Source organism: Salmo trutta, unplaced genomic scaffold, assembly GCF_901001165.1.
Source record: "Salmo trutta unplaced genomic scaffold, fSalTru1.1, whole genome shotgun sequence".
NCBI lineage: Eukaryota > Metazoa > Chordata > Actinopteri > Salmoniformes > Salmonidae > Salmo > Salmo trutta.
In genome coordinates, this window is record NW_021823520.1 from 19,267 (window position 1) to 34,147 (window position 14,881).

General features: G+C 48.6%; 1 protein-coding gene across 1 annotated transcript; it reads right to left on the reverse strand.

Moving 5' to 3' along the window:
* Positions 1-10,579: 10,579 nt before the first annotated feature.
* On the reverse strand, positions 10,580-12,351 carry cox16 (cytochrome c oxidase assembly factor COX16; the record flags this gene model as incomplete). The annotated part of the gene is given in 2 exon segments (XM_029749161.1): positions 10,580-10,964; positions 12,283-12,351. Coding segments are annotated over 2 exon segments (183 nt in total), but the record flags the coding sequence as incomplete, so codon positions are not given.
* Between the last annotated feature and the right edge of the window lie 2,530 nt (positions 12,352-14,881).

Consider the following 14,881-nt stretch of genomic DNA (forward strand, 5'->3'; position numbering starts at 1 on the left):
ACCCATGCCATGTATCCTGACCACACGTTTATGTTAACCAACTAACCCAGACTAGGTTGACCCAGGCTATCTGGATCACTATGAGACCAGATCTGTTTGTGCTGTCTTACCAACTCCTATGGTTGTTCAGGACCAGGCTAATCGAACATAGAAGTTGTCAAGACAACACAAACAGATCTGTGACCACCAGGCTTCTCGTGCTATGCTCTATTCAACGGCAATATAATGTACGCATAACTAAAAGGCTTTGGATAAAAATGTCTGCCAAATGGCCCATATCATATTATTGTATTACAGGGTTGTATCATTCTGACTACCACTGTCAAGTCCACTTGGAGTACTGAAAGAATCCTCTGTACAGAGGGATCATGGGGAGAATTATGTGAAAGGTATTATTGTTTCAGACTGGTTGGAGTTGAGTTGAGACTGGCTGACAACATTGGGATAAGGAGAAAGGGAGAAGAGAGAGAGAGAGAGAGAGAGAGAGAGAGATGAGGGGGGGGAGCGAGAAAGGGTGAAAGGGAGAGAGGGGGAGAGATAAGAGGGCTTGGAGACATCATGGGATATCAGGAGCTGGTCAGCTAGCTAGCTAGCTAGCTAGGGAACTGGGCCGTTCTGTCATGGGATATCAGGAGCTGGTCAGCTAGCTAGCTAGGGAACTGGGCCGTTCTGTCATGGGATATCAGGAGCTGGTCAGCTAGCTAGCTAGGGAACTGGGCCGTTCTGTCATGGGATATCAGGAGCTGGTCAGCTAGCTAGCTAGGGAACTGGGCCGTTCTGTCATGGGATATCAGGAGCTGGTCAGCTAGCTAGCTAGGGAACTGAGCCGTTCTGTCATGGGATATCAGGAGCTGGTCAGCTAGCTAGCTAGGGAACTGGGCCGTTCTGTCATGGGATATCAGGAGCTGGTCAGCTAGCTAGCTAGGGAACTGGGCCGTTCTGTCATGGGATATCAGGAGCTGGTCAGCTAGCTAGCTAGGGAACTGGGCCGTTCTGTCATGGGATATCAGGAGCTGGTCAGCTAGCTAGCTAGGGAACTGGGCCGTTCTGTCATGGGATATCAGGAGCTGGTCAGCTAGCTAGCTAGGGAACTGGGCCGTTCTGTCATGGGATATCAGGAGCTGGTCAGCTAGCTAGTTAGGGAACTGAGCCGTTCTGTCATGGGATATCAGGAGCTGGTCAGCTAGCTAGCTAAGGAACTGGGCCGTTCTGTCATGGGATATCAGGAGCTGGTCAGCTAGCTAGCTAGGGAACTGGGCCGTTCTGTCATGGGATATCAGGAGCTGGTCAGCTAGCTAGCTAGGGAACTGAGCCGTTCTGTCATGGGATATCAGGAGCTGGTCAGCTAGCTAGCTAAGGAACTGGGCCGTTCTGTCATGGGATATCAGGAGCTGGTCAGCTAGCTAGCTAGGGAACTGAGCCGTTCTGTCATGGGATATCAGGAGCTGGTCAGCTAGCTAGCTAGGGAACTGGGCCGTTCTGTCATGGGATATCAGGAGCTGGTCAGCTAGCTAGCTAGGGAACTGGGCCGTTCTGTCATGGTAGTAGTACTTGTACTCTGTTTTTACCAAAAGCTTTTAAAGTGGTGAATTTCCACATTCCCATTTCCACGATGGCCAAAAGTCAATTCTCTCAACAGCCAAACAGCCTCAACAGCCCCCCCCCCACCCCCACCCCACCCATCGACACACAATACCTCATAATGAGAAAGTACAAAAAAAGTTATACTTTTGACTCATCTGTCCATAGAACATTCTTTCCAAGAGCCTTGATTTATCATCCAGGTGCTTCTTGGGAGAACTTGAGTCAATTGACGAGGTATCCCCCTTTTCTTTTTTGGACGAGATGAGTCCCATTATGTCTGGTGAAAACCAAACACTGCATTCCACAGTAAGAACCTCATACAAGCATGGTGGTGATAGTAGTGTGATAGGTTTGGGGGAGGTTTTGCTGTCTCAGGACCTGGATGACTTGCCTTAATACAAGGAACCATAAATTCCGCTCTGTATCAGAGAATTCTCCAGGACAATGTCAGGCCATACTTCTGTGAGCTGAAGCTGAAACACAGCTGGGTCATGTAGCAAAACACACAATCAAATCTACATGAAAATGGTTAAAAAAAGCAACAAATTTGAAGTTTTTGAATGGCCTAGTTAAAGTCCAGACCTAATCCCAATTAAGATGTTGTGACAAGACTTGAAACAAGTAGATCATGCTTGAAAAAACACAAACGTCGCTAAATGTAAGCAGCTCTGCATGTAAGAGTGGGCCAAAATTCCTCCACAGCGACGTGAGAGACTGACCAACAACTACAGGAAGCACACTCAATAAATTGGATGCAGTCTATCACAGTGCCATCCGTTTTGTCACCAAAGTCCCATATACTACCCACCACTGTGACCTGTACACTCTCGTTGGCTGGCCCTCGCTTCATACTCGTCGCCAAACCCACTGGCTCCAGGTCATCTACAAGACCCTGCTAGGTAAAGTCCCCCCTTATCTCAACTCACTGGTCACCATAGCAGCACCCACCTGTAGCACGCGCTCCAGCAGGTATATCTCTCTGGTCACCCCCAAAGCCAATTCCTCATTTGGCCGTCTCTCCTTCCAGTTCTCTGCTGCCAATGACTGGAACGAACTACAAAAATCTCTGAAACTCGAAACACTTATCTCCCTCACTAGCTTGAAGCACCAGCTGTCAGAGCAGCTCACAGATCACTGCACCTGTACATAGCCCATCTATAATTTAGCCCAAACAACTACCTCTTCCCCTACTGTATTTATTTATTTATTTAGCTCCTTTGCACCCCATTATTTATATTTCTACTTTGCACTTTTTCCCACTACAAATCTACCATTCCAGTGTTTTACTTGCTATATTGTATTTACTTCGCCACCATGGCCTTTTTTGCCTTTACCTCCCTTATCTCACCTCATTTGCTCACATTGTATATAGACTTATTTTTCTACTGTATTATTGACTGTATGTTTGTTGTACTCCATGTGTAACTCTGTGTTGTTGTATGTGTCGAACTGCTTTGCTTTATCTTGGCCAGGTCACAATTGTAAATGAGAACTTGTTCTCAACTGGCCTACCTGGTTAAATAAAGGTGAAATAAAAAAAATAAAAAAAATTGGTTGTAGTCATTGCAGCTAAAGATGGTACAACCAGTTACTGAGTATAAGACTGTAATTCTTTTTTCACACAGGGGCATTGGGTGTTGCATAAGTTTGTTAATTAATTAAATACGTATTTTTTTGTAAGCTCAGGTTCCCTTTATCTAATATTATGTTTTGGTTGAAGATCTGATAACTTTCTGTATCAAAAATATAGAAAATCTAAAAAGGGGCAAATACTTTTTCACGGCACTGTAAGTAGTCATACACCAGAGTCTGTACTTTTGTAGAAGCAGTGATTACAGCCATGAGTCTTTCTGGGTAAGTCTCTAAGAGCTTTCCACACCTGGATTGTGCAACATTTGCCAATTTATTATTTTCTAAATTCTTCCAAGCTCTGTCAAAGTGGTTGTTGATCGTTGCTAGACAATTCATTTAGTTTCTTTTTCATTTATTTTTTTGTATTTTCCCCTTTTTCTCCCCAATTTTTTGGTCTAGTCTCATCGCTGCAACTCCCCAATGGGCTCGGGAGAGATGAAGGTAGAGTCATATGTCCTCCGAAACATGACCCGCCAAACCGTTCTCCTTAACACCCGCCAGCTTAACCCGGAAGCCAGCCGCACCAATGTGTCGGAGGAAACACCGTTCAACTGGCACCCGGGGTCAGCCCGCAGGCTCCCGGCCCACCACAAGGAGTCGCTAGAGCGCGATGAGCCAAGTAAAGCCCCACCGGCCAAACCCTCCCTTAACCCGGACGACGCTGGGCCAATTGTGCGCCGTCCTATGGGACTCCCGACCACGGCCGGTTGTGGCACAGCCCGGGATATGAACCCGGAACCCGGGTGCCACTCGGGAGCCCCTTCGCTTCTTCTCTTTATCCTGAAAAACTCCCCAGTCCTTTAAACGATTGCAAGCATACCCATAACATGATGCAGCCACCACTATGCTCGAAAATATGGAGAGTGGTACTCAGTAATGTGTTGTGTTGGATTTGCCCCAAACACAACACTTTATATTCAGTATTACTTTAGTGCCTTATTGCAAACAGGATGCATGTTATGGAATATTTTTATTCTGCACAGGCTTCCTTCTTTTCACTCTGTCATTTACGTTAATATTGTTGACTAACTACAATGTTGTTGATCCATCCTCAGTTTTCTCCTATCACAGCCATTGAAATCTGTAACTGTTTTAAAGTCACCATTTGCCTCATGGCAAAATCGCTGAGCGGTTTCCTTCCTCTCTGGCAACTGAGTTAGGAAGGACGCCTGTATCTTTGTTGTGACTGGGTGTAATGCTGCACCATCCAAAGTTTAATAAATAACTTCAAAATGAAAAAGGGATATTCAATGTCTGCTTTTAAATGTTTTACTCATCTACAAATAGGTGCCCATCTTTGCAAGGCATTGGAAAACCTCCCTGGTCTTTCAAATCAAATCAAATCATTGGTCACATACACATGGTTAGCAGATGTTAACGCGAATGTAGCGAAATGCTTGTGCTTCTAGTTCTGATATAATATCTAACAAGTAATCTAACAAATTCACAACGACTACCTTATACACACAAATGTAAAGGGATGGAATAAGAATATGTACATATAAATATTTGGATGAGCGATGGCCGTACGGCATAGGCAAGATACAGTAGATGGTATAGAATACAGTATATACATATGAGATGAGTAATCTAGGATATGTAGACATTATTAAAGTGCCGTTATTTAAAGTGACTAGTGATACCTTTTATTAAATACATTTATTAAATTTATTAAAGTGGCCAGAGGTTTGAGTCTGTATGTTGGCAGCAGCCTCTCTGTGTTAGTGATTGCTGTTTAACAGTCTGATGGCCTTGAGATAGAAGCTGTTTTTCAGTCTCTTGGTCCCAGCTTTGATGCACCTGTACTGACCTCGCCTTCTGGATGATAGCGGGGTGAACAGGCAGTGGCTCGGGTGGTTGCTGTCCTTGATGATCTTTTTGGCCTTCCTGTGACATCGGGTGGTGTAGGTGTCCTGGAGGGCAGGTAGTTTGCCCCTGGTGATGCGTTGTGCAGGATGCTCTCGATTGTGCATCTGTAAAAGTTTGTGAGTGTTTTAGGTGACAAGTCAAATTTCTTCAGCCTCCTGGGGTTGAAGAGGCGCTGTTGCACCTTCACCACGCTGTCTGTGTGGGTGGACCATTGCAGTTTGTCCGTGATGTGTACGCCGAGGAACTTAAAACTTTCTACCCTCTCCACTACTGTCCCGTCGATGTGGATGGGGGATGCTCCCTCTGCTGTTTCCGGAAGTCGACGATCATCTCCTTTGTTTTGTTGACGTTGAGTGAGAGGTTATTTTCCTGACACCACACTCTGAGGGCCCTCACCTCCTCCCTGTAGGCCGTCTCGTCATTGTTGGTAATCAAGCCTACCACTGTAGTGTCGTCTGCAAACTTGATGATTGAGTTGGAGGCGTGCATGGCATCGCAGTCATGGGTGAACCGGGAGTACAGGAGAGGGCTGAGAACGCACCCTTGTGGGGACCCAGTGTTGAGGATCAGCGGGGTGGAGATGTTGTTACCTACCCTCACCACCTGGCGGCGGCCCGTCAGAAAGTCCAGGACCCAGCTGCACAGGGCGGGGTCGAGACCCAAGGTCTCAAGCTTAATGACGAGTTAGGAGGGTACTATGGTGTTAAATGCTGAGCTGTAGTCAATGAACAGCATTCTTACATTGGTATTCCTCTTGTCCAGATGGGATAGGGCAGTGTGCAGTGTGATTGCGATTGCGTCATCTGTGGACCTATTGGGGCGGTAAGCAAACTGAAGTGGGTCTAGGGTGTCAGGTAGGGTGGAGGTGATATGATCCTTGACTAGTCTCTCAAAGCACTTCATGATGACAGAAGTGAGTGCTACGGGGCGATAGTCATTTAGCTCAGTTACCTTCGCTTTCTTGGGAACAGGAACAATGGTGGCCCTCTTGAAGCATGTGGGGACAGCAGACTGGGATAGGGATTGATTGAATATGTCGGTGGCACTGTATTGTTCTCAACGCGAGCAAAGCAGTTGTTTAGTTTGTCTGGGAGCAAGATGTCGATGTCCGCGACGGGGCTGCTTTTCTTTTTGTAATCCGTGATTGTCTGTTGATCCTGCCACATATATCTCGTGTTTGAGCCGTTGAATTGTGACTTATTTTGTCTCTATACTGACGCTTTGCTTGTTTGATTGCCTTGCGGAGGGAATAGCTACACTGTTTGTATTCGGTCATGTTCCCAGTCATCTTGCCATGATTAAAAGCGGTGGTGCGCGCTTTCAGTTTTGTGCGAATGCTGCCATCAATCCACGGTTTCTGGTTGGGGAAGGTTTTAATAATCGCCGTAGGTACAACATCACCGATGCACTTGCTAATAAACTCGCTCACCGAATCAGCGTATACATCAATGTTGTTGTTCGACGCTATTTGGAACATATCCCAGTCCACGTGATCGAAGCAATCTTGAAGCGTGGAATCCGATTGGTCAGACCAGCGTTGAACAGACCTGAGCACAGGCGTTTCCTGTTTTAGTTTCTGTCTATAGGCTGGGAGCAACAAAATGGAGTCATGGTCAGATTTGCCAAAGGGAGGGCGGGGGAGGACTTTGTATACATCGCGGAAGTTAGAGTTGCAATGATCCAGAATGCTACCAGCTCATGCAGCGCATTCGATATGCTGATAGAATTTAGGAAGCCTTGTGGTTGAATCTGTGTTTGAAATTCACTCCTCGACTGAGGGACCTTACAGATAATTGTATGTGTGGGGTACAGAGATGAGGTAGTCATTCAAAAATCATGTTAAACACTATTATTACACACAGTGAATCCATGCAACTTATTATGTGACTTGTTAAGCACTTTTTTTTTTTACTTTTTTTTTTTTACTTATTGACTCAAGACATTTCAGCTTTTCATTTTTAATTAATTTGTAAACATTTCTAAAAACATAATTCCACTTTGACATTATTGGATATTGTGGGTAGGCCAGTGACAAAAAAAAATCAACATTTAATCAATTTTAAATTCAGGCTGTAACACAACAAAATGTGGAAAAAGTCAAGGGGTGTGAATACTTTCTGAAGGCTCTGTAAATGACAGACAGAAACATATAGTACAGTTTAGGGTTGTCAAATCCCAGTAGTCTCCCCCCAAATCCCAGTAGTCTCCCCCCAAATCCCAGTAGTCTCCCCCCAAATCCCAGTAGTCTCCCCCTCAAATCCCAGTAGTCTCCCCCCAAATCCCAGTAGTCTCCCCCCAAATCCCAGTAGTCTCCCCTCAAATCCCAGTAGTCTCCCCCCAAATCCCAGTAGTCTCTCCCCAAATCCCAGTAGTCTCTCCCCAAATCCCAGTAGTCTCTCCCCAAATCCCAGTAGTCTCTCCCCAAATCCCAGTAGTCTCCCCCCCAAATCTCAGTAGTCTCTCCCCAAATCCCAGTAGTCTCTCCCCAAATCCCAGTAGTCTCCCCCCCAAATCCCAGTAGTCTCCCCCCCAAATCCCAGTAGTCTCCCCCCAAATCCCAGTAGTCTCCCCCCAAATCCCAGTAGTCCCCCCCAAATCCCAGTAGTCTCCCCCCAAATCCCAGTAGTCTCCCCTCAAATCCCAGTAGTCTCCCCCCAAATCCCAGTAGTCTCCCCCCCAAATCCCAGTAGTCTCCCCTCAAATCCCAGTAGTCCCCCCCAAATCCCAGTAGTCTCCCCCCAAATCCCAGTAGTCTCCCCTCAAATCCCAGTAGTCTCCCCCCAAATCTCAGTAGTCTCCCCCCAAATCCCAGTAGTCTCCCCCCAAATCCCAGTAGTCTCCCCCCAAATCCCAGTAGTCTCCCCCCCAAATCCCAGTAGTCTCCCCCCCAAATCTCAGTAGTCTCCCCCCAAATCCCAGTAGTCTCCCCCCAAATCCCAGTAGTCTCCCCCCCAAATCCCAGTAGTCTCCCCCCCCAATCCCAGTAGTCTCCCCCCAAATCCCAGTAGTCTCCCCCCAAATCCCAGTAGTCTCCCCCCAAATCCCAGTAGTCTCCCCCCAAATCCCAGTAGTCTCCCCCCCAAATCCCAGTAGTCTCCCCCCAAATCCCAGTAGTCTCTCCCCCAAATCCCAGTAGTCTCCCCCCAAATCCCAGTAGTCTCCCCCCCAAATCCCAGTAGTCTCCCCCCCAAATCCCAGTAGTCTCCCCCCAAATCCCAGTAGTCTCCCCCCCAAATCCCAGTAGTCTCCCCCCCAAATTTCCTGGAATCAGAAAGGAAGAAACAGGAAATCCAGAATCCTCCAACCAGGATATCTGGAAAGCCTAGAAATATGATGGAAAGTTACCAGAATTGTGCAAACCTCAGTACACCCCTAGTACAGTAACGTACAATATGTTATGTTACCCTGTCGACTGGCTTTGCAGGGCATTACCATTGGGTGGTAGGGTAGGGGTTCCCTAATATAGTGACCAATGACAACACAGTGGGTCACATCCGGATTTGTAGAACTATAATCCTCTCATGTAAAGCTGCTAGTTGCTGTGCCACTGTTGTCATCCTCTGAGCTAAAACAATAAAAAGCTCTTGGTAAACAGTTATTAGGCTTGTGGACATTAGGATGTTGTGCTTTGTTTATGTGCTTTGTTTATGTGCTTTGTTTATGTGCTTTGTGTGTGTGTGTGTGCGTAGCATTAGCAGTCACTCAACGCTATCTACTTGATGTAAATAAAACCCCAATTTTAATTTTAAGAACAATAGTTATATTTACATAATAATCACTATAATAAATCAGACAAAATGTCTGCCAATTTAAAGCACCAACACAACAGCCAGCCAGTCAGACAGAGACATAGTACTGTTGAGGCCTTTTACTACACCTCAGAAAAACATGGAAGGCAGATGTGATGTTTTCTAATATCTATAAATTACCCTGTATGAACGAGAGAGGAGAAAGAGGGGGAGGGAGAGAGGAGAAAGAGGGGGAGAGGAGAAAGAGGGGGAAGAAGAGAGAGAGAGAGAGAGAGAGAGAGAGGGAGGGAGAGAGAGCGAGGAGAGAGAGAGAGAGAGAGGGGAGGGAGAGAGAGAGGAGACAGGAGAAAGAGGGGGAGGGAGAGAGAGAGAGAGGAGAAAGAGGGGGAGAGAGAGAGAGAGACAGAGGAAAAAGAGGGAGAGAGAGAGAGTGAGATGGAGAGAGAGAGAGAGAGAGAGAGATGGAGAGAGAGAGAGAAAGAGAGATGGAGAGAAAGAGAGAGAGAGAAAAGGAGTGAGTCAGAGGAGGGAGTGTGTGTGAGTGTGTGTGAGTGTGTTTTAAGAGTGTGTGCTGAGCACCACTACAAAGCCGGTCATGTTGCAGCAGAATATCATCTCCTTTATTAACCCTCTGAGTCATCAAAGCCTCTGGCTACGTCTCAAATGTCACCTCATTCCCTATGTAGTGCACTACGTTTGACCAGGAATGCGTCTTCTCTTTTCTCTCTGAACAGCTCTAAAAGTGTCATGTACTTTTTCCAACAGCCTAGTGCTGAGGGAAGAGTCCTACCAACAGCCTAGTGCTGAGGGAAGAGTCCTACCAACAGCCTAGTGCTGAGGGAAGAGTCCTACCAACAGCCTAGTGCTGGGTGAAGAGTTCTACCAACAGCCTAGTGCTGGGTGAAGAGTTCTACCAACAGCCTAGTGCTGGGTGAAGAGTCCTACCAACAGCCTAGTGCTGGGTGAAGAGTCCTACCAACAGCCTAGTGCTGGGTGAAGAGTTCTACCAACAGCCTAGTGCTGGGTGAAGAGTTCTACCAACAGCCTAGTGCTGGGTGAAGAGTCCTACCAACAGCCTAGTGCTGGGTGAAGAGTTCTACCAACAGCCTAGTGCTGGGTGAAGAGTCCTACCAACAGCCTAGTGCTGGGTGAAGAGTCCTACCAACAGCCTAGTGCTGGGTGAAGAGTCCTACCAACAGCCTAGTGCTGGGTGAAGAGTCCTACCAACAGCCTAGTGCTGGGTGAAGAGTCCTACCAACAGCCTAGTGCTGGGTGAAGAGTCCTACCAACAGCCTAGTGCTGGGTGAAGAGTTCTACCAACAGCCTAGTGCTGGGTGAAGAGTCCTACCAACAGCCTAGTGCTGGGTGAAGAGTCCTACCAACAGCCTAGTGCTGGGTGAAGAGTCCTACCAACAGCCTAGTGCTCCCCACAGACCTAGTGGTTCATATCCTAACCGCTCCCCACAGACCTAGTGGTTCATATCCTAACCGCTCCACACAGACCTCGTGGTTCATATCCTAACCGCTACCCAGACCTCGTGGTTCATATCCTAACCGCTCCACACAGACCTAGTGGTTCATATCCTAACCGCTCCACACAGACCTCGTGGTTCATATCCTAACCGCTCCCCAGACCTAGTGGTTCATTTTGTCATCATGACAGTTGGCGAGGCAGATGTGTACCAGGGATGGATACCTCTGCCACCTAGTGGCCATATTGGACACAGACAAGAACCAGACTCATATTTCAAAACATTACGTTTTTTTATATAACATATAAAACATGCACATTTGTTGTTTACATACAATTGGATCAGGACAGATTCAACTGTCCATTTCCAAAACTCTCATTGACTCAAAGGTTTTGTTACTTCGAGTTTACACGATAAATACATATTATATTCCTCAAGCCATTGGCCTTGCAGTGGTCTTGGTAATAACTTAACCCTGTGTCTTCCCATCTCACTCGGTATATATCCTGTTGCAAACCGAACAGCCTCTGGTCAGCAATCTCCATCACGCTGCCTTGCCCTGTCTGGAGCGTTGCTGCTCTTGGTATTCCTTGGAGTCTTCCCAGGGACGAGGACCTCTGATGTTCCTCCAGTCCTCCAGGTTTACATCCTTTATCTTCTGTTGTTGGGACAGAGAGACAACAGGACAGGGTTAGGGGCTGGGCTTTACTCTACACATCAGGGAAAGGATCAGGACAACATAGAACACCAGGGGGGGTTAGTAGATAACAGAACACCAGGGGGGGTTTTAGTAGATAACAGAACACCAGGGGGGGTTAGTAGATAACAGAACACCAGGGGGGGTTAGTAGATAACAGAACACCAGGGGGGGTTAGTAGATAACAGAACACCAGGGGGGAGGAGGTTTTAGTAGATAACAGAACACCAGGGGGGAGGAGGTTTTAGTAGATAACAGAACACCAGGGGGGTTAGTAGATAACAGAACACCAGGAGGTTTTAGTAGATAACAGAACACCAGGGGGGGTTAGTAGATAACAGAACACCAGGGGGGGTTAGTAGATAACAGAACACCAGGGGGGGTTAGTAGATAACAGAACACCAGGGGGGGTTAGTAGATAACAGAACACCAGGGGGGTTAGTAGATAACAGAACACCAGGGGGGGTTAGTAGATAACAGAACACCAGGGGGGTTAGTAGATAACAGAACACCAGGGGGGGTTAGTAGATAACAGAACACCAGGGGGGTTAGTAGATAACAGAACACCAGGGGGGGTTAGTAGATAACAGAACACCAGGGGGGAGGAGGTTTTAGTAGATAACAGAACACCAGGGGGGAGGAGGTTTTAGTAGATAACAGAACACCAGGGGGGTTAGTAGATAACAGAACACCAGGGGGGGTTAGTAGATAACAGAACACCAGGGGGGGTTAGTAGATAACCGAACACCAGGGGGGGTTAGTAGATAACAGAACACCAGGGGGGGTTAGTAGATAACAGAACACCAGGGGGGGTTAGTAGATAACAGAACACCAGGGGGGGTTAGTAGATAACAGAACACCAGGGGGGTTAGTAGATAACAGAACACCAGGGGGGTTAGTAGATAACAGAACACCAGGGGGGTTAGTAGATAACAGAACACCAGGGGGGTTAGTAGATAACAGAACACCAGGGGGGGTTAGTAGATAACAGAACACCAGGGGGGTTAGTAGATAACAGAACACCAGGGGGGGTTAGTAGATAACAGAACACCAGGGGGGGTTAGTAGATAACAGAACACCAGGGGGGGTTAGTAGATAACAGAACACCAGGGGGGGTTAGTAGATAACAGAACACCAGGGGGGGTTAGTAGATAACATATTTAGAAATAAAAGATAAGGAAAATTCATATCCTTGAGTCTTCCAGGATGGTATCAGAGAATATTCTACAGCATTAGAGTACAAACACAGCTCAACTCCCCTCATCCATCAGACACCTACCAGGTACTCCTCCTCCAAGATAACAGACTGCTTCTGGGGCTTCACCTTGGCCTCCAGGGTTGGATCCAGCTGGAGGAGAGAGAAGAAGAGAGGAATGGTTTGTGTCACACACACAAGGCAGCTCCTTATTCACACACAGACAGAGACATACTGATCACAGAAATGTGATTTGGTGAACAAACTGTATATTTGATCATGTACATTCTCTGAAGCATACAGCTGGTATAAATCACAGCTCTCAACTCAAATCGGGGGGAGAGAGAGAGAAGAACTCTTGACAATCAAAATGAGAGGCAGCCTCCTCTCCTCCCTCTTCTTCCCTCATCCTCCTCCTCCTCCTCCCCCCCTTCCCTCCTCCTCCTCTCCCCCCCTCCATCTATTATCTCTGTCATGTATAAATGATGACAGAAGCCAGAGGTAGTCTAGTTTCTAGCGGGCAAGTCAGAGACAGAAGAAAGCTGGCAGCGTAGAAGAGATGAGCACTAAGCCGACTCATTCACACCCAGAAGTTAGGCACAATTACAAATGGCCCTGTTTCCCTGATCAATTATTCAGCTTAATCTGGAGAAATGTCACCAGGTTGAGTAAAACAGTCAGCTTACCAGCCAAGTAAGATGATTTGGGAACAAGGCGAGGAGGATGCCTTCGGTCTTTCCTTAGCTGTAGTGTATTATTTTACATTTTGAAATAAAGCCAATCATAATTTAATTTGTGAAGCTCTGACACTGAGCACTTAACAAAACATTACACTAAACAAAACATTACACTAAACCCCCCAAAAGGTTGAGCGTAGTGTAACAGACTCCGGATGGATCGGAGGAACCCAGAGAGGAGACCAACTCTAGATCGGAGGAACCCAGAGAGGAGACCAACTCTAGATGGGAGGAACCCAGAGAGGAGACCAACTCTAGATGGGAGGAACCCAGAGAGGAGACCAACTCTAGATGGGAGGAACCCAGAGAGGAGACCAACTCTAGATGGGAGGAACCCAGAGAGGAGACCAACTCTAGATGGGAGGAACCCAGGGAGGAGACCAACTCTAGATGGGAGGAACCCAGAGAGGAGACCAACTCTAGATGGGAGGAACCCAGAGAGGAGACCAACTCTAGATGGGAGGAACCCAGGGAGGAGACCAACTCTAGATGGGAGGAACCCAGGGAGGAGACCAACTCTAGATGGGAGGAACCCAGGGAGGAGACCAACTCTAGATGGGAGGAACCCAGAGAGGAGACCAACTCTAGATGGGAGGAACCCAGAGAGGAGACCAACTCTATTTTACAATGATGGCCCCCCCCCCCCCCTCTAACCACTAGGCTACCTGCCCCCCCCCCTCTAACCACTAGGCTACCTGCCTCCCCCCCTCTAACCACTAGGCTACCTGCCTCCCCCCTTCTAACCACTAGGCTACCTGCCTCCCCCCCTCTAACCACTAGGCTACCTGCCTCCCCCCCTCTAACCACTAGGCTACCTGCCCCCCCCCTCTAACCACTAGGCTACCTGCCTCCCCCCCTCTAACCACTAGGCTACCTGCCTCCCCCCCTCTAACCACTAGGCTACCTGCCTCCCCCCCTCTAACCACTAGGCTACCTGCCCTCCCCCCTCTAACCACTAGGCTACCTGCCCTCCCCCCCTCTAACCACTAGGCTACCTGCCTCCCCCCTCTAACCACTAGGCTACCTGCCTCCCCCCTCTAACCACTAGGCTACCTGCCTCCCCCCTCTAACCACTAGGCTACCTGCCTCCCCCCTCTAACCACTAGGCTACCTGCCTCCCCCCTCTAACCCTTAGGCCCACTGCCTCCCCCTCTAACCACTAGGCTACCTGCCTCCCCCCTCTACCCACTAGGCTACCTGCCTCCCCCCCTCTAACCACCAGGCTACCTTCCTCCCCCCCTCTAACCACTAGGCTACCTGCCTCCCCCCCTCTAACCACTAGGCCCACTGCCTCCCCCTCTAACCACTAGGCTACCTGCCTCCCCCCTCTACCCACTAGGCTACCTGCCTCCCCCCCTCTAACCACCAGGCTACCTTCCTCCCCCCCTCTAACCACCAGGCTACCTGCTCCCCCCCTCTAACCACTAGGCTACCTGCCTCCCCCCTCTAACCACTAGGCTACCTGCCCCCCCCCTCTAACCACTAGGCTACCTGCCTCCCCTCCTCTAACCACTAGGCTACCTGCCACCCCCCTCTAACCACTAGGCTACCCTGCCTCCCCCCTCTCTAACCACTAGGCTACTTGCCTCCCCCCCTCTAACCACTAGGCTACCTGCCTCCCCCTCTAACCACTAGGCCACCTGCCTCCCCCCTCTAACCACTAGGCCACCTGCCTCCCCCCTCTAACCACTAGGCCACCTGCCTCCCCCCTCTAACCACCAGGCTACCTGCCTCCCCCCCTCTAACCACTAGGCTACCCTGCCTCCCCCCTCTAACCACTAGGCTACCTGCCTCCCCCCTCTAACCACTAGGCTACCTGCCTCCCCCCCCCCTAACCACTAGGCTACCTGCCTCCCCCCCTCTAACCACTAGGCTACCTGCCTCCCCCCCTCTAACCACTAGGCTACCTGCCCCTCCCCCCTCCAACCACTAGGCTACCTGCCTCC